Source organism: Delphinus delphis, chromosome 8, assembly GCF_949987515.2.
Source record: "Delphinus delphis chromosome 8, mDelDel1.2, whole genome shotgun sequence".
Taxonomy (NCBI): Eukaryota; Metazoa; Chordata; class Mammalia; order Artiodactyla; family Delphinidae; genus Delphinus; species Delphinus delphis.
This window is the reverse complement of record NC_082690.1, coordinates 72,310,914-72,338,108: the sequence shown is the minus strand read 5'-3', so window position 1 is coordinate 72,338,108 and position 27,195 is coordinate 72,310,914. Positions and strand designations below refer to the sequence as shown.

General features: G+C 50.6%; 1 protein-coding gene across 2 annotated transcripts in view; it reads left to right on the top strand.

The window, feature by feature from the left end:
• USH1C (USH1 protein network component harmonin) overlaps positions 1-26,725 on the top strand; it is a 52,267-nt gene extending 25,542 nt beyond the window's left edge. Inside the window, exons 15-22 of one of the 2 annotated variants that reach the window (XM_069540888.1) lie at positions 294-367; positions 18,662-18,703; positions 19,256-19,309; positions 19,643-19,742; positions 22,535-22,641; positions 23,175-23,270; positions 24,006-24,061; positions 26,432-26,725. In XM_069540888.1, the coding sequence (XP_069396989.1) occupies positions 294-367; positions 18,662-18,703; positions 19,256-19,309; positions 19,643-19,742; positions 22,535-22,641; positions 23,175-23,270; positions 24,006-24,061; positions 26,432-26,444 (542 nt within the window). In that variant the 3' untranslated portion in view covers positions 26,445-26,725. The remainder of the gene's footprint in view (positions 1-293; positions 368-18,661; positions 18,704-19,255; positions 19,310-19,642; positions 19,743-22,534; positions 22,642-23,174; positions 23,271-24,005; positions 24,062-26,431) is intronic. The other variant, XM_060017332.1, reaches the window with a different exon arrangement.
• Positions 26,726-27,195: the final 470 nt, after the last annotated feature.

The window sequence follows — 27,195 nt, the reverse complement described above, 5'->3', positions numbered from 1 at the left end:
AACCAAACCCCCTGCAAAATGGTTCTCATGCTGCTGTCAGATCAGAGGCCCCTGTTGTGAGCCCATTTTACAGATGGAGAAATGAGAACTACCGAGTTTGAAAGCACTGCACGCACCATCCCAGAGCAAGAAACCTTTGCTCTGGATTCCTGAGCCCTGTTCTCGCCCCTGACCTCCCAGCTCTCCCATGGAGTAAGCTGGTCACAGGCCCCCAGGCACACCCAAGCACCTCTGGCCTCTTGATCTCCCAAGTCCTTCTTGGTTCACCAGCTTCCTCCTCTTTTCCTGGGTAGATGATCTGGGAGTGGACCCCGAGTTTGACCCAGCAGATGACCTGGACGGAGGCACGGAAAAGCAGGGAGAGCAGGTTTGCGGCCCCCGCTTCGCTCCCTGGCCTTGCTGCTCTGTTTGCCCTGCCCGCCTCCTCCTGCCAGCCCTGCAGACACCCAGCTCTGAGGGTCCAACATGTGGTAGGGACTCCTGGAGTCCGGGAAGCTCCTCCAAGCCCCGGCTTGGTCCAAGCACTGCATACAATACCTTAAGGACAAGACTCACGGCCAGGCTGAAATGTCAGCTGGAACTGCTGGTTCAAATATTTAATACTACCCAAGCCTAAGTTCTTTCTCTGCTGCTCTGGCCTCTTGCCCAAAGACTCCCTAGACCTCCCCAACATCCAGCAACTAAGAGGATAGTGCTGGGTCTAGCGGGGGCTTTCTAGATCCCGTTCCAGAGCTCAGGCTGGTCAAGGGTGGGTAATTAAGCCATCACTTCTGGCCAGGGAGCTTCAGCCTTGAGGTATTAGCCCATCCGTCATGCTGTTGCCTGGGGAAGGCAGGGGGCTGGTGATCTGGCCTGGGTGGGGATATGCTTTTCTGGGGGCAGATCTCCTGCCCACTGCTGCTTGAGCGTCCTTCCCTGAGCTGACCCTGCCAGAGCCTTCTCTTTCGCGGTTGAAAGCAGAGGACGTGGCCTGCTCTGTGAGACAAGACAGTTTTGTTCTGTCTGACAGTCGTTCTAGGCAGAGACCCAGGCTCCCTTTTGTTTCGGGTTGTTTCTTGGATGGAGGAACCTGACGCCAGTCAGGAGAGGCCTTGTTCAATGGGGCTTTGTGTTTGCAGACTGTGGCTGTGATAGGGAAAAGCGCATCCTTCTACAAGGGGCTTTCTCTTTGACTTTCTGGCACTGACTGCTGAAGCCAGTGTCCTGGGGGAGGCAGCTGACAGTGGCCCGGGGCCTGGGAATCGGGCCCTTTCTCAGGTGGTCTTGGGCCTGCTTTACAACCCAGGTGAGGCCAGGTAAGTGGAGAGTCAGATAGAGGGTGCGGTTCTGCTGTTGAATTTGCCGAGGCTGCTCTTCATCTCACAAAGCCACGAGTTCCTTGGGAACCCAACTCCTCCTGGCTGCTGCCCACGGATGCTCTGGCTGAGCTGAACTGCATCTCATTGCTTTGTTCTCTGTGTTCTTATAGCCTTTGGATGGTTTTATCGCTACGATGGCAAATTCCCAACCATCCGGAAGGTAGGCCAGGACTGGGTGCTGTTTGCTGCTGAGTTTGCTGTTGGTTTTGACCTTTTCCAAACATTGTTTCTTCTCCTGTCGTCTCTCAACAGTGTGACCGCCTGTTCACTGGTGGGGGGCTAACCCTGTCTGTGCCTCTCTGTCAGACTGATGTCAGATGGCAGGGCGCTGTCACAGTGGCATCGTGGGGGAGGTATTCATGGGCTGAGACCTTCCCAGGTACCATCAGGCACTGCTGGGTCGGCACCAGCCCCACTGGGCACGGGACAGGACAGAGCCATGGCAGGAAACTTCTGCTTTGTTTCTCTGTCAAGTAGAACCAGAGGCCAAGACCAGAAGCCAAGGTCAGACAGTGAAAAATCAAGTTGGGTGCAGGTTATGAGACACGCACACAGAGGATTTTATTTGAAAAAATAATAAAAGGAGATGTACAGGTAAAATCTTTTCCAGGCACTAATAACTAGATAAATGTAAAAGAACTAGCCTCTCCTCCACACACACCTCCCATCAGAAATCATGTCACTCGAAAATCACTCTTGGTGAATAGGAAAGCTTATTTTCCTCTATTCATTAGTCCAGTCATTCCAGAAATAGCTGGTGTTTTGCTTTTCATTTCATTTCCAAAAGAGAGAAAAATTGCATCTAGGTAGAAGCAAGAGCGCATCCACCCCATCTGCCTCTCCTCTCAGTCTGGACCAGAAGGAATATCTGCCATGAATTTAACTGACAGCTAAAGGACAACAGAATCATGTCCCTCATGCTGGCTCTGAAAATCCATTGACATTTTTTCTAGAGTCATGTGAGATGCTTTGTCTCCCAGCAGCTGGAGCGAAGCCCCCAGGTAATACAAGTGGCCCTCTATGGCCTTGATCAGCAATGCAAAAAGTTCCCCTTATTTGAAAAGATAACTATTCAGTGTCTTCTTGAGCCCTCTGGGTCTCAAGGCGCCCAGGCCTGTGACCTCACAAAGTCTATTCCAGCGCCTGAAGGATTCATGTTTCTGACTGAATCCTTTTCCCAGGACGGCTTGAGTAAATCACGGAGACCAGCCCTACTTGTAGGAGCCCGCCATCTGGCAGGCAGGCAGATTCACACACAGCTAAGTAACACGTACGGAGAAGGCTAGTGTGTGGTCAGTAGGCAATGCTGTGGGGCAGCTTGCCTTTCTGCATCAGTAAGCAGGTACTTTTTTCTTGGGAATGGGACAGAAACTGTCATCTCTGCCTGCCCCACCCAGGAGCCCTAGCTCTAAAATCTTAACGCTGGTGTTTTTTTTTAAACTAGTAGAATGGCCATGCCTATTATGATGGTCCCTGTGAGAGGCCATGCCCTTAGTCTAGCAAGCTGCCATTGGGTAGAATGTTTCTGGCTCCTCTTGGGGAATTGTCTGAATTGATAATATGATAGTAGGGATTCATCTATCAACTGAGCTGAGAGTCTAGTGAACGGGGTAGGAAGGAATCAAGCAGAACTCTGAAGTAGTGAAAACCATTTTCTCAAGTGGCTCACAGACTGCTCTGGGGGTGAGTCCCCATATCCTAGATGGGGAACCTGTGCACAGAGGTGGGGGTAGTCTTTAGGAGGGGAGGCAGAATGACTCGGTCACACGTCCATAATGACCCATCATGCCCCTCCAGCTGTGGACAAAGTTGTGTGTCCATTGCTGGGAAAGTCAATTCCTCCTTCCTGGCCTTGGATGCTGGGATGATTCAGGAATTCTGAGAGCAGGCCCTAGGAAGCCTTGTGGGTTTGGGGGTGAGCTCAATGAACGTGCAGGCTTCCTCCTTCCCCAGAGTGTTGACTCTCTCTGCTGGCCCCTGTGCTCCATGCTGTGTGATGGGGTCTGACGCTCCCTCCTACCGTGCTCCATTGCCCCCAGCTCATCAGAGCACCGTGGGGAAGCTCAGGTCCAAACTCTGGCGCCATCACTTACTAGATGTTTGACGTCCAGCAAGGGACTTCACCTTTCTGAACCTTGGCTCTTTCATCAGAAGGGGGATAATATGTATTTATGAGATAATCAACTTTTAATCCCTTAGCACATAGGTAGTCCATAAATCTTAATTTTCTTCATTCCTTACTGCCTGGCTTCCCTGCAAGCCCATGGGAGAAGCAACCAGGAAGGCAGACGTTGTGGTCTAATTCAAACAGGAAAAAGAAGTCTGTTTGCCCTGCATCTCCTTCCCCCAGTCCTCTTCAACCCTGATGGCCAGTGAAGAGCAGTTAGGCCATCCTCCCTACCTTCTCCTGCCCACCATCTCCCAGTCCTGTAGTTTCTGTCTAGGCCTCAGTTCAGGAGACTAGTTCAGAGGGAACAGTGGATTTGGACCCTCCAGGATGAAATGGTCTGGAGTTTAAGCATCAGGACAAAATCTGATGTCCCTGGCTCTGGGCTCCCAGGTCGGAGGCTGACACCCTTCTCCTCTAGCTCAGGACCGGGGATCTGTCCCAGATTTTCTCTAGAATCTACCAAGATGCACCTGTGATGTCTGAACATCCAGTTGTTGGAGAAGGCATATGCCCAGATACTAAGAAATGAATACAATGCTTTTTAAAATACCGCGCTTTGAAGCTCACGAAGCTCTTTCATAGATGTTATTTCATTGGCTCTGAATGGCAAACCTGTGGGGTAGGTATTTCCCCCATTTTGGAGATGAGATAAACCAGGCCCAGAGAGGTTAAGGAACTTAACCAAGGTCACACAGCTTGTTAGTGAACTAGTAAGCCAGTTCTTCTGGCTGGCACAGGGAAATGTGTCTCACTCTGTGATGGGTAGCAGCGTCCTGCCTGTCCTTAACCTTAAGTCCAATGCCCAGTGTGGTGGGGCAGAGCTAGGGGAGGGGCTCACCGTGGGGTGGTTGCCTGCTGTTGTCTGAAGACTGAATGCCCTGTTTGCTGTGCTGTGCCAGTGTCAACACTACCTTGTAACCCTTGTCTTATAAACAATGCCACATCTGCTCAGAAAGGAAAGGATAAGAAGAAAGCCAAGTATGATAGCCTTCAGGATTTGAGAAAGAATAAGAAGGAACTGGAATTTGAGCAAAAGCTTTACAAAGAGAAAGAGGAAATGCTAGAGAAGGAAAAGCAACTGAAGATCAACCGGCTGGCCCAGGAGGTATGTGTCCTGCTCCCAGGCCTGGTGAGCTTTCCTGGGGCAGTTTGGTTGGTCCCCACCACGCTCTCAGGGAACCAGATGGAGTTGCTCTTCCCAAATGCAGTCCAAGGATGGAGTGAGCCTGGCCTCCTCCCCAGGCTGGAGAGTGACATCTTCCTACCTACCCAGAGTCATCTGAGACTAGCCTCTGGCTTAGTGTACGTTTGGGATCGAGACGGGCCCGCTTGCTCAGGGGCTGGCCTCTTTGCCCAGATTGTAGGTCTCGGGTTAGCCTCTGCACATGTGGTTAGAGATTTGAGTCTGTCCTCTACTCCCATCACCCCCAACCAGAGTATGAGCCCAAGGCTAGGCCGCTCCACCCTCCGTGTGGCTGTGAGGCTGCCCTCCCTGCTCAGGGTTTGAGTCGGAGGCTAACCCTCTGTTCAGCTGTAGATCTGAAGTTAGCCTTCTACCCACCTGTCATTAGATCTGTGTCAGTTTGACAGTTTGACAACCCCCTCCCCAACCCAGGCTATGAATCCAAGACCCGTTTTCCCCAGTCTGCCTTGTGTCTGAGGGTATGGGTCTGAAGCTAACCCCTTTAGGCAGGTGGGGGGTCTGAGGTCATCCCCCAATTAATCAGGCTGTGAGTTTGAGGCTGCTCCCATCAACATGAGATGTGTCTGAAACCTCTAGACCTCTTCAACCCAGGAATATATCTAAGGCTGTCCCCTTCAAGACATGTCAAAAGTAGTCTTCCAGCATATTCCTGTTTCCTAGGTAACTCCCTAGCTGTTGGAGATATTAACTGGTTTCGCTTCTCTTTAATGCTTCCATGAATCAGAATGCCAAACTGATTAGATTACAAATCCAGAGAAGTCCTGAAAAATGTGAAGTGTGTTAGATCTCTCATTAGGAGCAAATTAGCTAAAAGATTAAAGATAAAATTGAGCTTGTGCTCCTGAGGACAAGGCGGCCTGGAGGGGAGATGAAAAAGAGTACAGTTGAACTCTTGGGAGGTGCTGAGAGCCTATAAAAGGACCGTACTTGGAGAATCATAAGAGCCTCAGGGTTGGTGGGGATCCTAGGGGCCAGCTAATCCCACGCAATGCACGAGCTCCTTCTCCGATTTTGCCTACACCTGCCGTTAGCTAGCCCAACACCCTAACACCCCCTCCCCCTTATCTCCACCTCCTCTGGGGCCAGGTGGAACAAGCCTGGGGCTTTTTCTAGGTAATTGACACACCCAACAATTCTCTGGGTTTTTTTAAGAAGTGCTTCTGTTCTACTGATTTGAGTGTGCCGCCCACATGTGACTCAAGTGTGCCCTCTGTCCTCTCCATTTTGCGCCGGCCTTGGGTCCCAGGTATCGGAGACAGAGCGGGAAGACCTTGAGGAATCGGAAAAGATTCAATATTGGGTGGAAAGGCTCTGTCAGACACGCCTTGAGCAGATTTCCTCTGCCGATACTGAGATTTCAGAGGTAACAGAGCCCTTCTTTCCACATTAGACCCACCCTGGGGACAGCGGGAGGCAAGATGGCCACTGGCAAGCTTCACTGTCCAGGGCCGCCAACCAGCCCACTCCCCCTTCCTCTCTTGAGGAGGGGGGCATATCTGTATTTCTGGGATTATCTCCAGAGTGACCACTAAGTCCCAGCTCATCTGAGATGATCCCGGTTAGGCCTGTTGTCCTGGCATAACTACTCAGATGTCCTTTTCACTGTCAAGTGTGTTCCAGTTTAGATGACTATTTGTCTTCTAATTGGTCATCTAATGGATTATATGGTTGCCTTCTTACCACCCACATAACTTGGGGCTCCCCTGCAGTTGGGCGCTCCCTACTGGCCACCTCGTATGGGATCAGCTGGGCACCCAGGTGGCAGAGAAGTGACACCCCCATGGTTCTGCCTTGAGGGTGGTGGGTCTTCAGCAGCAAGAGAAATAAATAGATGAGCATTATACTCGATGTATTGTGAAGTGGGGCACTAAGCAGTTACAGAACTTCCTTGCAACCCCCCAGATGACCACAGGGCTCCCGCCTTCCCTGCCTTCTGTGTCTCCCCTGGCCCCACCCCTGAGACGCTTCGCAGGTGGGCTGCACCTCCACACCACTGACCTGGATGACATCCCCTTGGATATGTTCCACTATCCCCCCAAGACTGCTTCTGCCTTGCCTGTGATGCCCCACCCTCCACCCTGCAACCCACCCCCCAAGGTCCCCGCGCCCCCTGTCCTTCCCTCATCAGGCCACGTGAGTGCCTCATCCTCACCCTGGGTGCAACGCACTCCACCCCCCATTCCCATCCCTCCCCCACCATCCATTCCTACGCAAGACCTCACTCCTACCCGCCCACTGCCCTCGGCACTGGAAGAGGCACTAGGCAACCACCCCTTCCGCGCTGGGGAGACAGGCAATCCAGCAGAGGACTGGGAGGCAAAGAACCACAGTGGAAAGCCGGCCAGCTCTCCCGTCCCTGAACGGAGCTTCCCACCCACCCCAAAGGTACTACCTCTGTTCTGCATGCTATGCTGGGAAGCAGGAAGAGTGGGCCGGGCTTCTGTTTCCCACGTCCTCCTCTGTTCCTGTGAGTGGAGACGGGAAGAAGCATCCCCCCACCCCATTTTCCAAGAACAAGCGCCCCAGCCTGCATGTCGTGGATGTCCTGCATGTGTGTGGTTTCTGCTGATTTTGAAGTGCTGTATTGTGCGGTGAATTGCCTGTGATAGTGGGGATGAGCAACATTGTATCAGTGTTGATTGCTCTCTCTTTGCTCCACTTGGCTAGTATGGGCTGGTAACGTTCAATGTAGTATTTGCAAGGCTGTGTTAATGAAGAGCCAGAGCTCTGCTTATATGACAGGCGGTTGTTTCTTGATATTAGCTCAGAAAGCCTTGAACATGGGAAATGAATTCTCTGTTTAACAGGGGAAAGGGGGGATGGGAAGCAGGGGAGCAGTATTAGGCTCTGTAAATGAGGTGATAACACTGGCCAGTAATTAGGGCATCACTGTGCCATTTTCTATGGCACTAGCCAGCTGCGTTAGCTTGAAGCACAATGCCCATAAATTTCTGGCCAGCTTCCAGCTACAGAAAAAATGAAAATGGATAGTTCCTAGAAAGCTCCAAATTTACTACTAAAAGATTAGGGATCTTTTTCCTGGATGTCAGCAGGGAGAACAGTGATCATTCTCAAAAAGACGTGTTTCTCATTAATTGTTCTTAACCCAAAGCCTAAGAGGCGATCCCCAAGGAAGAGATGGAGCTTTGATCCTTTGGAGGGAAAAACAAAATATTTCTCTGCTCCAGTAGCTGTGAGGCTAAGACTCTAGTCAGAACTACAGCAGCGCATGTCAGCTAAGAGTGGGGATTTGCGGGGAGGCTAGTCAGTGGTTCCCGATCAGTTGTTTTTATTAACCTTTCCTGCATGGATTTGAGTTCCTGCATGAAGTGCAGAATAAGCATCTCAGGGCATTCAGGGGCGCTTGGGGGAAGGAATGTGGGAATGAAGGAAGTGCCGGACGCTGACGAGGCTGCAGCTGCCAGCAGGGCACTCTCAGAGGGACTCCCGGTGGGATCCTGAGCCCTGAGCTCTGGCAGAGAGAAGTCTGTCTGTTCCAAGGATGTCTTGCCCCAGAGCCCAGGCAGCGCAGTTTGCAGGGGCTGAGTTAGCCTGGCAAAGAGGCCCACATCCTTCTTGTGAGTGGCCCCCACCCAGAGGGGCAGCAGCTTTCCCTCAACAAATTCAACTCAGTAATCAGTTGAGCACCTTCCTTGTGCTTCCGTGTGTGGGACTGGGGAGCTGTGCTGAAGCGGACACAGAGGCAGTTGGCCCACCTGTGCTCTCCAGGACTTTGCTATCTGAAGGATTAGCAGCTGACCAGGCAGGATTCAGCTATAAAATTGTCACAGGCTAGGTGCTGTGGGAGAGATTCATTCTAATGGGAAGTTGAAGGCGCCTCTGTAGAGCTGAGCCTTGAGGGATGGTGATACATGGAGGATGGGAGAAGGGCATTGCAGGTGCAGGGGACATAACGATGACAGGAAGGAACTACCCAGGTTTGAATCCTGGCTCAGTCACTGGCTAGATGGCTTTGGGCATGCGTTATTTCATCTATCCGAACCTAGGTACCCTTGTCCATAAAATGGGAATGCTGACGGCACCTACTTATGACATGGATCAAATGAGTTAATACATGAATTCATTCTAAGTTAATACTCGGGAGAGTGGCAGGCACGTAGGAGGTGCTCAATAGACATTACCTACGCTCAGTGACAGATCAGGGTACAAGACAATTTGGGTGAAGCTGCAAACGTGAAATCGGAGGAAAACTGCAACCTTTTGAGTCAGGGTCAAGATTCAAAAACAGGGTCCAACTTTCTTGGATTTCTCCAGGCATCACAAAGTTCCCACTGTTAGTTCCTGATCAGAGCAGAGAGAAGGTTAAAAGAGACTCTCCCCACACAAGGAGCCTCTGAAGAACTGGACCCTAAATCTCTTAAGTGACATCAAAGCCAGTGTTGTCCCTGATGCGGAGGCCAGGGGTCAGCTGTTTTGGTTAGCTTCATCCTGCTCGCGTCAGCACTTTGGCCCATGCACCGCTGACCCTGCCCAACCTTCTCCTCCCTGCATGCTACTGGCGAGTGGTCATCAGTGCTGCAGTAGGACGTGTGGACCATCACACATCTGCACAGTCAGCCCCGCCGCCAGCAGGCCTCAGGTGGTGGAAACAAACACGTGTATCAGGTCGGCACCTGTGCCTGCCACACAGGCACCTGCCAGGGGAAGGTTTTCAGAGCCACGTGTACTCCCAGGCACTGCGCCATACATCCACCATAATACTGAGTCATTCGTTTACTCAGGTATCATGTTTAATGAGCACCTACTATATGCCAGACACCGTGCTGGGCACCAGAGAACCACCACAAAATAGGCAGCCCAGTCCCTGTCTGAGACTGTCTGGTGGAAGGACAGACAAGTAAGCAGGAAACTCCCACACTACCAGGGCAGATGAGGGAAGCACAGGTGCTATGTTGAGGGGAGGGGGTGGAGAGGAAAAGCTCAGGGAATGGTCCCCAAAGGTGGTGATACCCAAGCTAACACCTGGGCAGGTAAAAAACCCTGAAGGCAAGAAAACCGGGCATTTTGGAGGCTCAAGTTAGGCAGTGTGAGAAGGGCGAGGAGTGGGGGATGAGGCTGCCAAGGAGAGTAGAGAAGCCCATGGGGGTCGAGCCAAGGAGTTTAGTGGTCAGTGGGGACCCGTGAAGGGTTTGGGGCAGGGCTGTGACCCGATTTGTCTTGCCCAAGATGATCAAGTGGGTTAGAGCAAAGCAGACGTGTTGCATTAGCTCTCCTGGATGCCGCACTTACTGGTCCTCCCTCCCAAACCCCCACCTCTGTGCCCACCCACCAGGAACAGCAGATGCTGCATGCGCAGTCCGGGAACTGCAACTGTCTCCCTTGGGAGAGAGGAAGCTGGATGGCAGCCGTGGCCACTGAGAGAGAGCCTTGAAAGTATCCTCTGACTGACAGTGCCCGCTGGCGCCCCCATAGCAAGCTCTGGCTCAAGTCCCTGATTCCTCAGAACCACCCAATAGTTTCTGTGGCCTCAGGACACACTGTGGCCAATGGACTTCTTGTCCCTGTCCCTAGGACATCCGGCAGGGTGAACGGACCAGGCCAGCTCAGTGCATGGTGTGAATTTGCCTGTGTGTCAAAGTGCTGTGGTTGGCCTGGGCCACCCGGGCCATGACCTCACATGGGTCTCTCTTTAAACTAACCCCATAGACATTTTGCCCAAGCCCACAGCCTCCACGAGGCCCTGGCGTGTCCACCATCTCCAAACCTGTCATGGTCCACCAGGAGCCCAACTTCGTCTACAGGCCAACTGTGAAATCCGAGGTCCTGGTAAGCCCCTTGGGTCCCCTCCAGGGCATCTCCAGAGGAGCAGACATGGACTGTCTCCCCTAGCTGCTACTGCCTCTAGAGCGAGGTGGGATACAAACTCACATCAGATGCCATCTTGTCACCTCCTCATTAGCCAAGAGGTGAATTCACATAGGTATAAGTGGATGTTGCCACAGCCAGAGAAATGCCTGTTTCTCACTTGACCAAACAGCTTAGAGCGCCATCTAGAAGTAATAATATGGTTCCTATCGTTAGCCCTGTTTAACACTTGAGGAAACAGAGCTTAGAGGGGTTAAGTAGGTTGTCCAAGGCAGAGCCAGGACTGACAATTTACTCTAGTCTTTCAGACTCCAAATCCCAAACTCCTACGTACTTGCCATTTTGCCAAAACCCACAGGGATTCCAGTTGCCCTGGCCTGCGCCCCTAAGGCCTGTCGTGTGTCACCCTCAGATGGGGAACTGGCCAAAGCAGATCCACTTCCCTTCTCCACTTCCTGTCTCACTGCTCACTAAGGCTGGGAATGTGGGGTGTGGCCCTGAGCGGGGGGAGGGTCTGCCCACCCCCAGTCACCCACAGCTGAGCAAGCTGGGACTCAGGTGCACCCCTTGCAAGGGTACCCACAGAGGGAGGAGTCATGCCAGAGTTTATATTCCCCTTTCAAGGAAGCCGTATCCGAATGTTAGGGTGGAGTAGCTCAGATACTCCTTTTGAGCTTTAGCTCTCCAAAAAGCACAGTTCACGCTCCTGGGACAGCCTGCTGATGCCTCCGCAATGTGTTTTCAGGCTGATGACAAGGGGTGGTGTCTTCTTGACTAGGACTAGGTAGCTGATGCATCTGGGGGCGTTGAGGGGCCCCTCACATAAATCAGGCTGTGTCTGTCTGGGGAGGGATGTTGGCCAAGCAACCCCAGGCTGGCAGGCCCAGGGTTTGGCACCAGGGGGCAGAAGAGACCTATTGGTAACATCCAGCGTGGAACTTTTTTTTTTTCTGGCAGCCACAGGAGATGTTGAAGAGGATGGTGGTTTATCAGACAGCGTTCCGACAAGTAAAATGATACCCGTCGTGTGTCTGTGGTCCTCCCCACCACCCTCTGCCCCTCCCACTCTGACCTCTCTGGCAGTGCCTGTCAGCTTGGGGGTGGCCCCAAGCGCCATCTTCCAGGAGCCTCAGGCCAAAACTGTGTCCTGTTACCTGTGGCCAGGGATTTGGGGTGTGTGTGTGTCTGTCTGTCTCATATCAGGTGGGGATCCTGGGCTTGTGAGACCCCATGGCCAAGCTGAGAAAGCAGCAGGGTCCCTGGGGGCTGGCCTCTTTTGCTGCTGTTTGTTCATAGAGGAGCAGCAGAGGGACCCCTCAGAGGGTCACAGAGGCCAAGATAGGTGGTTGCTGCAGCTCTAGGAGAGAAAAAGGGGCTGCCTGAGGTGTTTCCCAGCCCCTTCCCATGTCTTGCCTCCTCAAGGCAGATCATAGCTTCACCAAACCCCACTTGGCCCCAAACCACCATCAGGGAGGAAGTGGTGGCCCAGGTGCACAGGGCCCCACAGAAGTCCTTGCAGGTCCATGAGTGGATTCAGGCAGGCAGCCACTTATCCTCCCACCTCCTGGGGCTTACATCCTCAGAGCCAGCCATTGGATTGGCTGTCTCATTGCTGATGAAAGAGACCCCAAGATGGAGATCTTGCAGCCAACATCCTCACCAATAACCGAATATCTGACTACAGGCTGATTTGACTGCAGTCAGGGAACAAAGGGGAGGTGTCAGCTGTACAGTGAGATAGGAGGGTCTGCAAAGGAAGCTGCCCCCAACAAGGACTGAGCAGTGACAGCTGACAGCTGACACTTAGCTGTGGTATGCCAAGCACTGTTTCTTTTTTTTTTTTAAGTGTTTCTTTTATTTTTGAATCTAAAATTTCAAACTAATTTTTAAATTTTATTTACTTATTTTTTTTAATTTTTGAATTTTATTTAATTGATTTTTTTATACAGCAGGTTCCTATTAGTCATCAATTTTATACACATCAGTGTATACATGTCAATCCCAATCACCCAATTCAGCACACCACCATCCCCACCCCCCTGTGGCTTTCCCCCCGTGGTGTCCATACATTTGTTCTCTACATCTGTGTCTCAACTTCTGCCCTGCAAACCGCTTCATCTGTACCATTTTTCCACATACATGCATTAGTATACGATATTTGTTTTTCTCTTTCTGACTTACTTCACTCTGTATGACAGGCTCTAGATCCATCCACATCTCAACAAATGACTCAATTTCGTTTCTTTTATGGCTGAGTAATATTCCATTGTATATACGTACCACAACTTCTTTATCCATTCCTCTGTCGATGGGCATTTAGATTGCTTCCATGACCTGGCTATTGTAAATAGTGCTGCAGTGAACATTGGGTTGCATGTGTCTTTTTGAATTATGGTTTTCTCCGGGTATATGACCAGTAGTGGGATTGCTGGATCATATGGTAATTCTATTTTTAGTTTTTTAAGGAACCTCCATACTGTTCTCCATAGGGGCTGTATTAATTTACATTCCCACCAACAGTGCAAAAGGGTTCCCTTTTCGCCATATCCTCTCCAGCATTTGTTGTTTATAGATTTTCTGATGATGCCCATTCTAACTGGTGTGAGGTGATACCTCATTGTCGTTTTGATTTGCATTTCTCTAATAATTAGTGATGTTGAGCATTTTTTCATGTGTTTGTTGGCAGTCTGTATATCTTCTTTGGAGAAATGTCTATTTAGGTGTTCTGCCCATTTTTGGATTGGGTTGTCTGTTTCTTTAATATTGAGCTGCATGAGCTGTTTATATATTTTGGAGATTAATCCTTTGTCTGTTGATTCGCTTGCAAATATTTTCTCCCATTCTGAGGGTTGTCTTTTCATCTTGTTTATGGTTTCCTTTGCTGTGCAAAAGCTTTTAAGTTTCATTAGGTCCCATTTGTTTATTTTTGGTTTTATTTCCATTACTCTAGGAGGTGGATCAAAAAAGATCTTGCTGTGATTTATGTCAAAGGGTGTTCTTCCGATGTTTTCCTCTAAGAGTTTTATAGTGTCTGGTCTTACATTTAGGTCCTTAATCCATTTTGAGTTTATTTTTGTGTATGGTGTTAGGGAATGTTCTAATTTCATTCTTTTACATGTAGCTATCCAGTTTTCCCAGCACCACTTATTAAGAGACTGTCTTTTCTCCATTGTATATCCTTGCCTCCTGTGTCATAGATTAGTTGACCATAGGTGCGTGGGTTTATCTCTGGGCTTTCTATCTTTTTCCATTGATCTATGTTTCTGTTTTTGCGCCAGTACCATATTGTCTTGATTACTGTAGCTTTGTAGTATAGTCTGAAGTCAGGGAGTCTGATTCCTACAGCTCCGTTTTTTTCCCTCAAGACTGCTTTGGCTATTCTGGGTCTTCTGTGTCTTCATACAAATTTTAAGATTTTTTGTTCTAGTTCCATAAAAAATGCCATTGGTAATTTGATAGGGATTGCATTGAATCTGTAGACTGCTTTGGATCGTATAGTCATTTTCACAATATTGATTCTTCTAATCCAAGAACATGGTATATCTCTCCATCTGCTGGTATCATCTTTACTTTCATCAGTGTCTTATAGTTTTCTGCATGCAGGTCTTTTGTCTCCCTAGGTAGGTTTCTTCCTAGGTATTTTATTCTTTTTGTTGCAATGGTAAATGGGAGTGTTTCCTTAATTTCTCTTTCAGATTTTTCATCATTAGTGTATAGGAATGCAAGAGATTTCTGTGCATTCATTTTGTATCCTGCAAATTTACCAAATTCATTGATTAGCTCTAGTAGTTTTCTGGTGGCATTTTTAGGATTCTCTATGTATAGTATCATGTCATCTGCAAAGAGTGATAGTTTTACTTCTTCTTTTCCAATTTGTATTTCTTTTTCTTCTCTGATTGCCATGGCTAGGACTTCCAAAACTATGTTGAATAATAGTGGTGAGAGTGGACGTCCTTCTCTTGTTCCTGATCTTAGAGGACATGCTTTCAGTTTTTCACCATTGAGAATGATGTTTGCTGTGGGTTTGTCATATATGGCCTTTATTATGTTGAGGTAGTTTCCCTGTATGCCCACTTTCTGGAGAGTTTTTATCATAAATGGGTGTTGAATTTCGTCAAAAGCTTTTTCTGCATCTATTGAGATGATCATATGGTTTTTATTCTTCAATTTGTTAATATGTTTTATCATATTGATTGATTTGTGTATATTGAAGAATCCTTGCATCCCTGGGATAAACTCCACTTGATCACGGTGTATGATCCTTTTAATGTTTTGTTGGATTCTGTTTGCTAGTTTTTTGTTGAGGATTTTTGCATCTATATTCATCAGTGATAGTGGTCTGTAATTTTCTTTTTTTATAATATCTTTGTCTGGTTGTGGTTGTCAGGGTGATGGTGGCCTCATAGAATGAGTTTGGGAGTGTTCCTTCCTCTGCAGTTTTTTGGAAGAGTTTGAGAAGGATGGGTGTTAGCTCTTCTCTAAATGTTTGATAGAATTCACCTGTGAAGCCATCTGGTCCTGGACTTTTGTTTGTTGGAAGATTTTTAATCACAGTTTCAATTTCATTACTTGTGATTGGTCTGTTCATGTTTTCAATTTCTTCCTGGCTCAGTCTTGGAAGGTTATACCTTTCTATACAAATTATAAGAATTATACAAATTCTAAGAATTTGTCCATTTCTTCCAGGTTGTCCATTTTGTTGGCATAGAGTTGCTTGTAGTAGTCTCTTAGGATGCTTTGTATTTCTGCGGTGTCTGTTGTAACTTATCCTTTTTCATTTCTAATTTTATTGATTTGAGTCCTCTCCCTCTTTTTCTTGATGAGTCTGGCTAATGGTTTATCAATTTTGTTTATCTTCTCAAAGAACCAGCTTTTAGTTTTATTGATCTTTGCTATTGTTTTCTTTGTTTCTATTTCATTTATTTCTGCTCTGATCTTTATTTCTTTCCTTCTGCTAACTTTGGGTTTTGTTTGTTCTTCTTTCTCTAGTTCCTTTAGGTGTAAGGTTAGATTGTTTATTTGAGATTTTTCTTGTTTCTTGAGGTAGGCTTGTATAGCTAAAAACTTCCCTCTTAGAACTGCTTTTGCTGCATCCCATAGGTGTTGGATCATCGTGTTTTCATTGTCATTTGTCTCTAGATATTTTTTGATTTCCTCTTTTATTTCTTCAGTGATCTCTTGGTTATTTAGTAACGTACTGTTTAGCCTCCATGTATTTGTGTTTTTTACCTTTTTTTCCCCTGTAATTCATTTCTAATCCCAGAGCGTTGTGGCCAGAAAAGATGCTTGATATGATTTCAATTTTCTTAAATTTACTGAGGCTTGATTTGTGACTCAAGATGTGATCAGTCCTGGAGAATGTTCCATGCGGACTTGAGAAGAAAGTGTAATCTGCTGTTTTTGGATGGAATGTCCTATAAATATCAATTAAATCTATCTGGTCTGTTGTGTCATTTAAAGCTTCTGTTTCCTTATTTATTTTCATTTTGGATGATCTGTCCATTGGTGTAAGTGAGGTGTTAAAGTCCCCCACTATTATTGTGTTACTGTCAATTTCCTCTTTTAGAGCTGTTAGCAGTTGCCTTATGTATTGAGGTGCTCCTATGTTGGGTGCATATATATTTATAATTGTTATATCTTCTTCTTGGATTGGTCCCTTGATCATTATATAGTGTCCTTCCTTGTCTCTTATAACATTCTTTATTTTAAAGTCTATTTTATCTGATATGAGTATTGCTACTCCAGCTTTCTTTTGATTTCCAGTTGCATGGAATATCTTTTTCCATCCCCTCACTTTCAGTCTGTATGTGTCCCTAGGTCTGAAGTGGGTCTCTTGTAGACAGCATATATACAGGTCTTGTCTTTGTATCCATTCAGCCAGTCTATGTCTTTTGGTTGGAGCATTTAATCCATTCACGTTTAAGGTAATTATCTATATGTATGTTCCTATGACCATTTTCTTAATTGTTTTGGGTTTGTTTTTGTAGGTCCTTTTCTTCTCTTGTGTTTCCCACTTAGAGAAGTTCCTTTAGCATTTGTTGTAGAGCTGGTTTGTGGTGGTGAATTCTCTTAGCTTTTGCTTGTCTGTAAAACTTTTGATTTCTCCATCGAATCTGAATGACATCCTCGCTGGGTAGAGTAATCTTGGTTGTAGGTTCTTCCGTTTCATCACTTTAAGTATATCATGACACTCCCTTCTGGACAAGCACTGTTTCTAAATACTTTATGTGCTTTAATTCTTTTCATCTTTACCAGAACCTAGGAGGGAAGTCCTTTACCACCCGCATTTTATAGATGAGAAACCAATGCAGAGAGATTAGGAATCATGCCCTTGATGGCACAGCTAGTGTCAGACCCTGGCTTTGAATTTGACCCAGGAGGTCAGCCTCCATAGTTGGGCTCCTAAGTCCTACGCCATCCTGCCTCTCAGGATGAAATAGACATTTAAGGGTTTTGTTATTCAAGGCACAAATAGGTCTCGAGGAGAGAGAGGCAGGAAGGTGAGGAATCCAAGGGCCCAGACTGGGAGTCAGACCTTCACCTCACTGCCCACTGACGGGGTGACTTGAGCATGAATGTCACCTCTCTGGGTCCATCTGTTGGACGAAGGGCTGGACTCCCTCTTCAAGGGCCGACCCACGATAGCGGCTTATAGGCCTCTAATCTAAATTCACATAAGACACAAGTCCTTGCCATCCGGCCTGTCACTGAGAGCAGATTCTCAGAGGGAAGGAGAGAGGGAGGCCCATAGCCAGCCCTGCTCACTTTTCCAGAAGACACAGCCAGGGGTAGGCAGGGTTCTCTCCGTGAAAGAGAATTGACTCCACATCCTGCCTAGTGACTCCCCTTGCCCGTGGATTTGCTGCAACCCTTCCTCTGTCTGCTGCCCTGACACCCACACACCAACCTGGGGTGGCCTCAGAGCTGGGCCAGGCTAGAGACCCCCAGGCTTTTCGGGGTTGAGCCCAGGAGATGAAGGCGAGTGAGGAGGCAGGGCAGGCAGATGCCCAGGGATCCATCTGCAGATATCTGGCCCCCGTCTTGAGCCCAGAGCTTGGTTGCTGCATGCTGGGCACAGAGGAGGCTGTGACCTCCCCGTGATGCCAACCACAGGCTCCAGGGGACACTTGGTGTGGCCCAGGTGACTGTATGCTGGCGGGTGACTCCACTCAGTCCAGCGAGGCTGCATGGGCACCTGTCACAGGGCTTCCCCTTTGCTCCCACCTTCCCGTGGGGACTAACTGAGGCTTTGCTGCCCTCAGGCTTAGCATGCCTGGCCCCTCAATCCATGGACCCCGGGCTCCTGCTCTCTGTGTGTGACTCCTGGGAAGACAGTGCTTTTCCGACTCTGCTCCCCCTTCTCCCTTCTCAGCACCTCGCTTGGTGAGAAGGGCATATTATTAGGGATATTGTTCCCACAGCTCCCACCAAGCCAGGAACCCAGAGCTGAGCATCCCCCTCCTCCTCCCCTGGCTAGGTTCTGGGGGGAGCCCTTACTTTCTAGATAAGCATTACATTAAGAACAGTGCAGGCGCTGGGCAAGCACAGACAGCCGTCCTTTGCCTCTGGGTGCCTGATGTCCCTTCCCCATGCCCATTATGTTGTGACTGGTTTCCCCAGGGAGCCTCTTGAGCAGTATTTTCCTTCTTTGGGGTCAGAGCACTGGGTGGAGAAAAGCTGGGCTTCACCCCCAGAGCCTGGACCTGGCCTCAGGTGGGCACTTGGAGGAGCTGAGAAAGGGCCTAAAAGACCTGAAGCTGTGGGCAATGAGACCTTCAGCAAGGCTGCCCAGACCACCTAGATGTCAGCAGGTGCCCCTGCCAGCCACAGATGCCCACCCCTCTGGAACAGTGCAGGATCCAGGGCCAGGGTCCTTCGAATGCTTCCCGTAGCTTCCCGCTTCTCCCGAGCAGGGGTGCTCTGGGTGTCAGGGCTGCCAGCCTCCCCCCCGAATCCCCCATGCAGTCCACAACTGCCCCCTCACCCCGCCACTCTCTCCCCTACCTCCTAGCCATTCACCGTCTTCCTCCGCCCTAAGCTTCTTTCCTGCAGTGACTCAAGGGCCTCTGCTCTGAAGCCCTAACACCCTCCCTTTGCTTCCAGGATTTCCGGAAATACGAGGAAGGCTTTGACCCCTACTCCATGGTGAGAGATAGCTCTCCTCCCCTGGGGAGTAACCCCAGGAGTGGGGGGTGGGGGATTACGGTGTGTTTGGTGCTGGTGCACTGTGGGTTCTGAGGGCCCTGGGGATGAGGCAGGGCGTGTGAACAGCCCCAAGGAGGCCCCAGCTGCTCTTCCCTGTGTAGGCTCCTTTCAAACAGCATTCCATTGTGAACTCGAGTGTGTGTGTGTGTGTGTGTGTGTGTGTGTGTGTGTGTGTGGTTTACAGCAACAGTTACACTTGCTGAGCACTAACTACATACCAGACACTGTGCTGTGTACTTACAAGGCATGCTCTCGCCCAGTCCTCACAGTAATCCCAGGGAAAAACGATCTCTGTGTGTGCGTGTCCATGGGCCCCATGGGGCCTGGGACCTCCAGCTGAAGACTGATGGGGATGAGGCTGTGCAAGGTCCCCTTGACCGTGTGTTCTGTGGGGCCCAATGTCCCACAGGTGCCTGGCTTTCCCTCCCACCCCTGCCCCCACCTGCATCCTTCAGGCAGGCATCCTTCATCCCCACTGTCTTTTCCCTCTAGTTCACCCCGGAGCAGATCGTAGGAAAGGATGTCCGGCTCCTGCGCATTAAGAAGGTACCCGGGCACATGGAGGTCAGGCGGGGACCACGCTTCTTTGTCCCTGCCCCTCCCATCTTGGTCCCTTGTTTCTCCTACTTTCAAGGTGACTCCTGGAGGACCCCTCAGATTCCCACTCTCCTCTTTCCCCTTGGGAACACCCCTTGCTATTGTAAGACCACACCCCCAGGCCCCGCTTGGCATCCATGCCCCATTTCCTCCCTGACGGCACTGCCATTGCCCCATGGCTTCTCCCGCCCTGTCTGTGGCCCCAACAAGAGGCTCCTGGGCGCCCAGGTGCCCACAGCCTGTTGTCTGCTTGGCTCCAAAGGCCTGTTTTCTTCTCACCAGGAGGGAGCCTTAGACCTGGCCCTGGAAGGCGGTGTGGACTCCCCGATCGGGAAGGTGGTCGTCTCAGCTGTTTACGAGGGCGGAGCCGCTGAGCGGCACGGTGAGTGGGGACCAGCCATGCCCCAGTTTGGGGATGGTGCTGTGGTTATACAGGATCCTCCAAGAAAGCAAACAGCAGCCTTCTGGGAGTGGGCTGACCATTCTCAGGAATGCCCTCCCACCTGGATCCGCCCACTCATGCATCAGTCCCACATGTTACCTGCAGGCATATGACAGTGCCAGGATCTGCAGGCACACGGCAAACCAGACACCACTTTGCCCTCCGGGGGCTCCCCATCTAGTGGTGAAAACATCCTCAGAATTGCCAGGTGCTGACGATAACAGTGTGGTCTGCTGTGGGCTGGCAGAGGACTGAGAGGGTGGAGGGATGCTGTGGGAACTCTGAGGCCCCTAACCTATCAAGGGAAAGAGGGCTGCTGGGAGGGCTCCCTACAAGGGTGATACTGAGCTGAGCCTTTAAAGATAAGTTGATGCTAGCCTTGCAAAGGAGGGAAAGGGCTTTCCAGGCAGAGAGGACAGCACAAGTAAAGGCAAGAGAGAAACCATCAAAACGTTACCCGTCCTTTTCATAATGATAAGAGGCAACATCTGTCAAGAACTAACCTCGTGCCAGATGTTATTCTAAGTACCTGCACATAACCTGTGTCTGAGTAATCATGTGTATTAACTCATTTAATTCTTACAATAGATACCGTTACCACTCTCATTTCACATCTTAGGAAACTGAGGCACAGAAACGTTAAGTATAATACTTGTTCAGGGCCCACAGCCAGTAAGGGATGGAGGCAGGCCTTGAACCCAAACAGTTTGGTCATTCGCTTTACTGCCCAGCACAAGTGCCACCCCTGCTTGGGACCTTCTGCAGCCCTGCCCCCTCCCACCCTGTGTCTCTCCTGTGGCATGATCTTCTTGCTTGGCCTTGATCCCCTTACCAACAAAAACACCCCTGCTGATGAGTGAAGCCTTTGTGGACCCAGCACAGACTTGTGCCTCAAACGATCAACCCATTCACCTGACACTGTCTGAAACGCCACCGCTAGTGATTTCTTCTTCCAAGTCTGGGTAGCTTTTCAGTACTCCTGAGTCCTTTGTGGAGGAATAGGTGCCCTTGAAGGAGGAGCCCCTCACCTTTGCAGGCCAGAGCAGGGAATCCCAGAGTCAGATCCCTTCTCTGCAGCGCTAGGCCGGAGTCTCTCCCACAAGCCAAGGCGGTAGAATGGAGGGTGGGTGTGGGCCTGAGGCAGGAGGTGGAGTGATGCCAGTCACCTGGGCACACTGGCAGCCAGGCTTCTGTGGGTTGCTAGGGCGAGTCCAGCTCTGCCACCCCGGGCCTTGGTGACCTCGGCCCCTCACAGCCACACCTGAGCCTTCATTTCTGCCGTAGAAGGGGGCCTGCTCAGCTAGGCAGCTGCCATGGCCCACCGCTGCCCACATGGCCAATGCGCTCCACCTCTGTCCTCATTTCCTGTGCCAGCTGAGGGAAGGGCTGATGCTGGCCCCACCTGTCTGCCATGTCTAGCAGGGAAAGAGGACCAGGATGGACGGGTGGCTTCCCGGGCCCTCCCCACCTTACAAAGCCCCAGCCCAACACTGCCTTATTGGCCCTGAGGCTGCATCTCGGGTTTGTACAAAGTGAAAATGCGGAAGCTACCTCTCCCCAGGCCCACTGTCCAGAGGAAACTGCTGTCTACAGTTCGGTTCCACACTACTTTGGACATACAAGCAGCTGGTGAAAGTTCTCCAGGAGCACATGTGTTTTAAGCCACCCTAGCCACCATCTTCAGCAACACACATCATAATCCTGTGGACCTTCATGCCTGCAAGGCTCCTGAGTAAACTATTTCAGCATAGCACAGAACGTTCTGTGGACACCAGAACTGGGAGAAATTGCTCCAAAAAAAAAAAAAAAAAGAAGAAAGGGTTCTGAAGTTGAAGATGTGTGTTAGATCTACTTCTCGGAGAGCCACAAGGCATATTAGCATATTCAAGGTTCTGACAAGTCCTGCAGTGAGTAGCTCTGTTTAAGCTTATAACGTCAGCTTTTCTCAAACTACTTATTAGATCACAGGTCCGCTTATCCAGGAGCACCTTCAACATCACTCATCACTCATTTATTCAAGAAATATCTATTGAATTCCTATTTTGTGCTAGGTATTTTGTTAAGTGCTGGAGATATAGTGGTGAACTAAAAAGACAATCCCTGCCCTTATGGAGCTGACAGTCTGGTAGGAGGGACCACCAGTCAATAAATAGATATATGGTTACAAATTGTGAAAAATGCTGTGCAGAAAAAAAACAGGATACTTTAATAGAATAATAGGAAAGTTCTTGAGATGGAGTGGGCAGTCAGAGAAGACCTCTCAGAGTTTTATCTCAGACTTGGAAGAAGAGGGAAAGAGCGAGGGCAGGTGCACCAGATGGGACAGCATGTGAAAGCGCTGAGGCAGGAAAGAGCTCAGTCTGCTCAGGGACCTAAAGCCGACCAGCACGGCTAGAGCACAGAGAGGGACGACGGCTCATAGAACTAGCTTGTGTTTCTGGTAACCTCCCTGGAAATGCAGGTCTGCTTCCCTCTGCAATCAGAGGCCCATACAAAAGCTGGGGTGGCAATAATTCATCACTGGTGTCCCGATTCTACTGAGCTGGGGTGAGGGTGTGTGGATGGGGTGGGAAGGAAGTGCCCTTTGAGCAACCTGGTCGATTGTTTCCCCTTGTGCTTTCTGAGCCCATATGAGCTTTCAGAATCCAAGTCAGGCCCCTTCTGCAGCCCTACAGTCACTCCCCGTTTTCTGTGTACAGCCCAGTTGGTCAGTCAGCCTTATCTTCCTGCAGGTGGCATTGTGAAAGGGGATGAGGTCATGGCCATCAATGGCAAGATCGTGACGGACTACACCCTGGCTGAGGCTGAGGCTGCCCTGCAGAAGGCCTGGAATCAGGGGGTAAGAACAATCCCCCTCCCTTTATCCCTCCCTCGCCTGCCTGCCTCAAACCCTGGCCTCTGCAACCAGGCCTTACAGTCAGGGTGCCCCATCCCAGGGCCGATATCCAAGGTCCAGGTAACTCTTGGGTGACACTCACATACCCTATCCAGCCAGTGGTCTTAATCTGACAAGATAGAATTCAGAAAGTCAGTTTCCAACCTTGAATCCAAAAAACAAGTGGCACAGATAGACTCCAGAAGACCAGATGTGGCAACCCACCCAAGAAAAACTCTTAAGGTCTTCTCTAAGTACACACCAAACAGGAATCAAGAGAGTGCTTGAAAGCATTAATAGAAATAGAGGGCCCAAAATGGAGGAGGGGCTGGTGGTAGTTTGCTCTGGCTCATTAGACACCCACCTGGGTCAGGGCCACCACATAAGGTCTCCCTGGCTGTGCACTGCACAATCCGAGGGGGTGCCCTCCTACAGACTACAGTGTGAATGGTGCTTGCCCATGTTGTGCAATGCACAACCTGTGCAACTGTATGCAGGCAGCCGAGTCTGAGGTATTAAGTTCAGTGCCGAGGACGCTGACCGGATGGGCCTGGGACCCACATGAAGGGATGTGGAGAAGAGAAGACTCACGGGTAACATGATGACTGTCTTTAACTATCTCAAGTGCTACATTAGGGTAGAGGGAGCGAAAGTTTTCTGTGATCTTGAGGGCAGAATTGGATTGGATGGAGGGAGGTCCTGAGGAGAGATTTCCGTTCAATATTAGGAGCTATTGCATGGTAGAGGGGCCTAGTGATATTTCACAAAATTTTTATTGGATACACCCAAGCCAAGGATGCACAATGATGGATAAGCTAAGGCTGGCAGTGATGCCATTGAGGGGATTCAAATGTTAGGAGCAGAAAGCTAGGCCTGAAGTTCCCCAATTGGCTGTGCATCAGAATGACCTAGGGACTTCGTTAAAAATGCCGTTTCCCAGGACCTAACCTCTGATTTCCAGGCACCAAGTCCATGAATCTAGAATTTTAAGGAATTCCCCAAGTGATTCTGAGGTTGATGCCTGGCCAGGCTCTGCAGATCAGCATTTGGGAACTTGGTGTCATTCAAGGACCTGGCAACCCTGGCTTCTATGGTTCTGAAACCTCAGAGTCTGGAAGCTTCCCCAGACCATGGGATTGCACAGTGAGGTCCTTCCCCACCAGGAGGACCTCCAGCCCCACATGGGCCCACCCCCCACCCCCAATGGGAAGAAGGCCCCAGCCGGCTGATCCTGGGCCATGGTGCCCAGGCATGGGAATGGAGTGTCAGGGGCGGACATGCCACTGACCGCTGGGCATGCCTCAGAGTCACATGGCTTCTCCCCACAGGACTGGATCGACCTTGTCGTTGCCGTCTGTCCCCCCAAGGAGTATGACGATGAGCTGTAAGTGTGTGCAGGTGCCTGGCCCCCTACCTCCTCTCCCTCCTCCTCCTCCGGGATCTTGGCCACTTTCCCCCAGCCCAGCCCCAGTCCTCATCCAGCCTAACGGAATGGCGCAAGCACACGAAGTCTAGTAGTAATTGATCCTGGAAAGCTCCCAGGCGAGAGCAAGCCTAGAACTAAGTCACTGTCCTCAAGCATTGCCAGAGCCGCCTCCAAGTCGGTCTTGTCCGGATGCTTCTTTCCATGTGGAAGACTGAAGCCCAGAGAGATTCAAGGTCTCAGGCCAAGTAAACAGTGAAGTTGGGACAAAGCCTCAGATTTCTGATTCCCCACTCAGAACTTCATCTCCTGCCCCATCACCAGCTAGTTTAAAGACTTCTGTGTCTTTTGCTCTCTGGAGGGTCTTCCTGCTACATAGCTGCTTTCCTTCATGCAGCCAGGACCATAGGCTTTGGTCCCATCCTGCAGGCTTTCCTTGGCCCAGTCTCTGTCTTTCTCTGCAATTCCCTGTATGGTCTGTCTCTCCCTATGTCTGTTTCATTCCTGTCTCTGTATCTGTGTGGGTCTCTCTATCTCATTCTCTCTCTCTCTCTCTGTCCTTCCCCTCCCTCCTGCTCCCCCTTCCTTCCTGTCAATCTCTCTCCCATCCATCCCTCTCCCCTGCATCCTTCTTCCCTTCATCTCTCTCCCTCTTCTCTTACCTCTCCTTTTCTTGCCTCTCTCCACCCCTGGCTCTGAGTCCCTGCTTCTCCATCTTTGCCACCTGCATCCATTTTCTCTCTCCTCTGTCTTTCCGTCTCTGCCCCTGTCTCTCTCTGTGCCTCTGTGTGTGCCTCTTACTGTCTACCACCCTCACTTCATCACATCACCTCCCCACCCCTGTGCTTGCCTGTCATGACGGTGCCTACCCACTCCCCCTCCCAGCAGAGGCTGAGTCCTGTGTACATCTTAGAGAAATCAAGGTCTTGTAGCAACTAATTCTGGAACCCACGGCCTAGGCAGGACCTGAGGCAGGAGCCAAGTGAAGGGAGAGGGCCGGTGGAGCTCTGCCTGGAATAACCAAGCCCTGTTTTGTGTTTCCTGCTCCGCTCTGCGTATGTAGCTCTTCTCTTCCCTCCTCTGCAGCCGAAAGCCCCTAGCCGGTCTGAAAGCTCCTTGGAGACAATGCTCCCATGCTTAGACACGGGTTCCTCCTGCAGCTGGAGCCTGGCAACCCCCGTGATGAATAGGCAGGCGGGCTGCAGGGCCCCGTCTGTCCACGCTGCACGTCGTGGCTGTCTGCTGCCCACGCTGTCGGCAGGTTCTTGGGACTGGTGTCTGGGGATTCGCCATCCCTGAAGTACCACCTGGGCCTGCTGTTGGTGGCGCTGGAATTCTTTTGGACTCAAAGGCCCTCCCGCTCAGGGAAGCCAAGCAGAGCTCAGTGTGCGGCATACTTGGGACCTGGGTGTCCTGACTCAGCACAGCCCTTGGGATCTGCCCTGGGTCCCACATAGCACCCCAATGAGCAGGATAGAGCAGTGAGCTCCATTCTCGGTTGGCACAGGCGGTGCCTCAAACCAGGCACGATGGGCTGGGAGAACCCAAAGGAAGCACAGCCTGGGATGCCCCTTCCCCGTCAGCCCCACCCTCTGGGACCTCCACAAAGCCGCCATGCGTGGCCAGAGCCAGGGTAATGAAGAGGCAATTAAAGCTGGTCCAAAGAACCAGGGTTGGCCTATCAGAGTTGTCCATGACCTGTTGTGACCTGCTGTGGCTGAGCCCTACTCAGACCAAACTGTCCTCTGTGCCTTCTCTCTCCCTTGACTCTGGACTCTGTCTGTGGGACACAGTGGAGCCCAGCTTTGGGATGTATTTCCTGCCCTGTGACAGGGCTGTGCCCATGGACAGAGCTGGTAGGTGACCGTGAAACTGGGGTTTGGTGTGGCCTAAAGCCCAGAGCTGGCAGCATAGGGGGCAGACCCAAGCCTGGACTTGTTGACTTTTCTGTTGCAAGTTTCTCAAAATTTTAGGGCCTCATGCTCCCAGGACGGTTGGCCTCAACTGTGGCCGTGGCTTCTGGGATGGCCTCAGTGGCCCTTTGTTTTCTGTCACTTGTCATCTGCTCTGTGAGGGACCTCAGTGCCTTTGCCTCTGGTCCCCTCCTACCTCATCCCAGGTGTCCCTTCTGCGCCCTCCCTGGCCTCCTGTGTGCCGTGGCTATGGCTGGGGTGTAGCTGCTTGGGGCCTGCACCAAGAGGGGATCCAGAGGTCGGCAAGGCCTTGTGCCTCCAAGGGGCAGGGTGTGCCCCCTTTCGTCAGCCTTGCCCTCGGCGCAAGGTGCGCACCCACAAGACCTGCACCCTCCTGCTTTGTTCCGCTTCTCCACAGGACCTTCTTCTGAAGTTCAGAGGAGAAACCAAACCCACCCGGAGAAGCCAGTGAGCTAGGGACCCACCCTCCTGGACACCATGCCTGGAGCCAGCTGAGCCACCGCAGCCTGCAGGCACCCTGGAAACCCACCAGCACCCAGGGATTGCAGACTCCCTCTGGCCCTGAAGTAGGGCTGCATAGGAACACTTCGGGCCACCCCTCTGAAGGCCAGCATGGAGGGAGGGAGCAGCTAGCCGTTCTGAAGAGGCCCCTGCGATCTAGACTCTCCTGTCATTCCTCTGGCTTTGTGGATCTGGGAGCCTTCTCCCTTGAACTCTGCTAGGACCTGACTCTTGGGTCTATCCCTCTCCATCCCTCTCCTCTCTCTCCTGCTCTCATTGCTGCTAAGATTGATGCCACAATCTTACTCTGAACTCATTAATAAAATAAACAGACTTCTTTTCCAGCTTATGGGAGTGAGTGTGGATTCGGGCAGCAGATTCAAGGCTGCCAAATTCAAAATCGTGAAGTTTTGGCCCCTATTCAAGAGTGAGAAACAGATCCCAGTGCTGGGATCTGGGACTGACATGAAGGACGTGATCAAACAGCCAGGGGCTGCCTTGGAGCAGCGGGCTAGGGCAGCAGGAGACAGGCTGGGCTATTCAGTGTCTTCTCAGCAGAAGGACATGAAGCAAAAAATGAAGTCCATGTGGCAGGGACTTTACTCAGTTTCAGAAAGTGCAGCTGACAGCTGGAGCCCCAGAGGGTCACCTCAGGGTGTG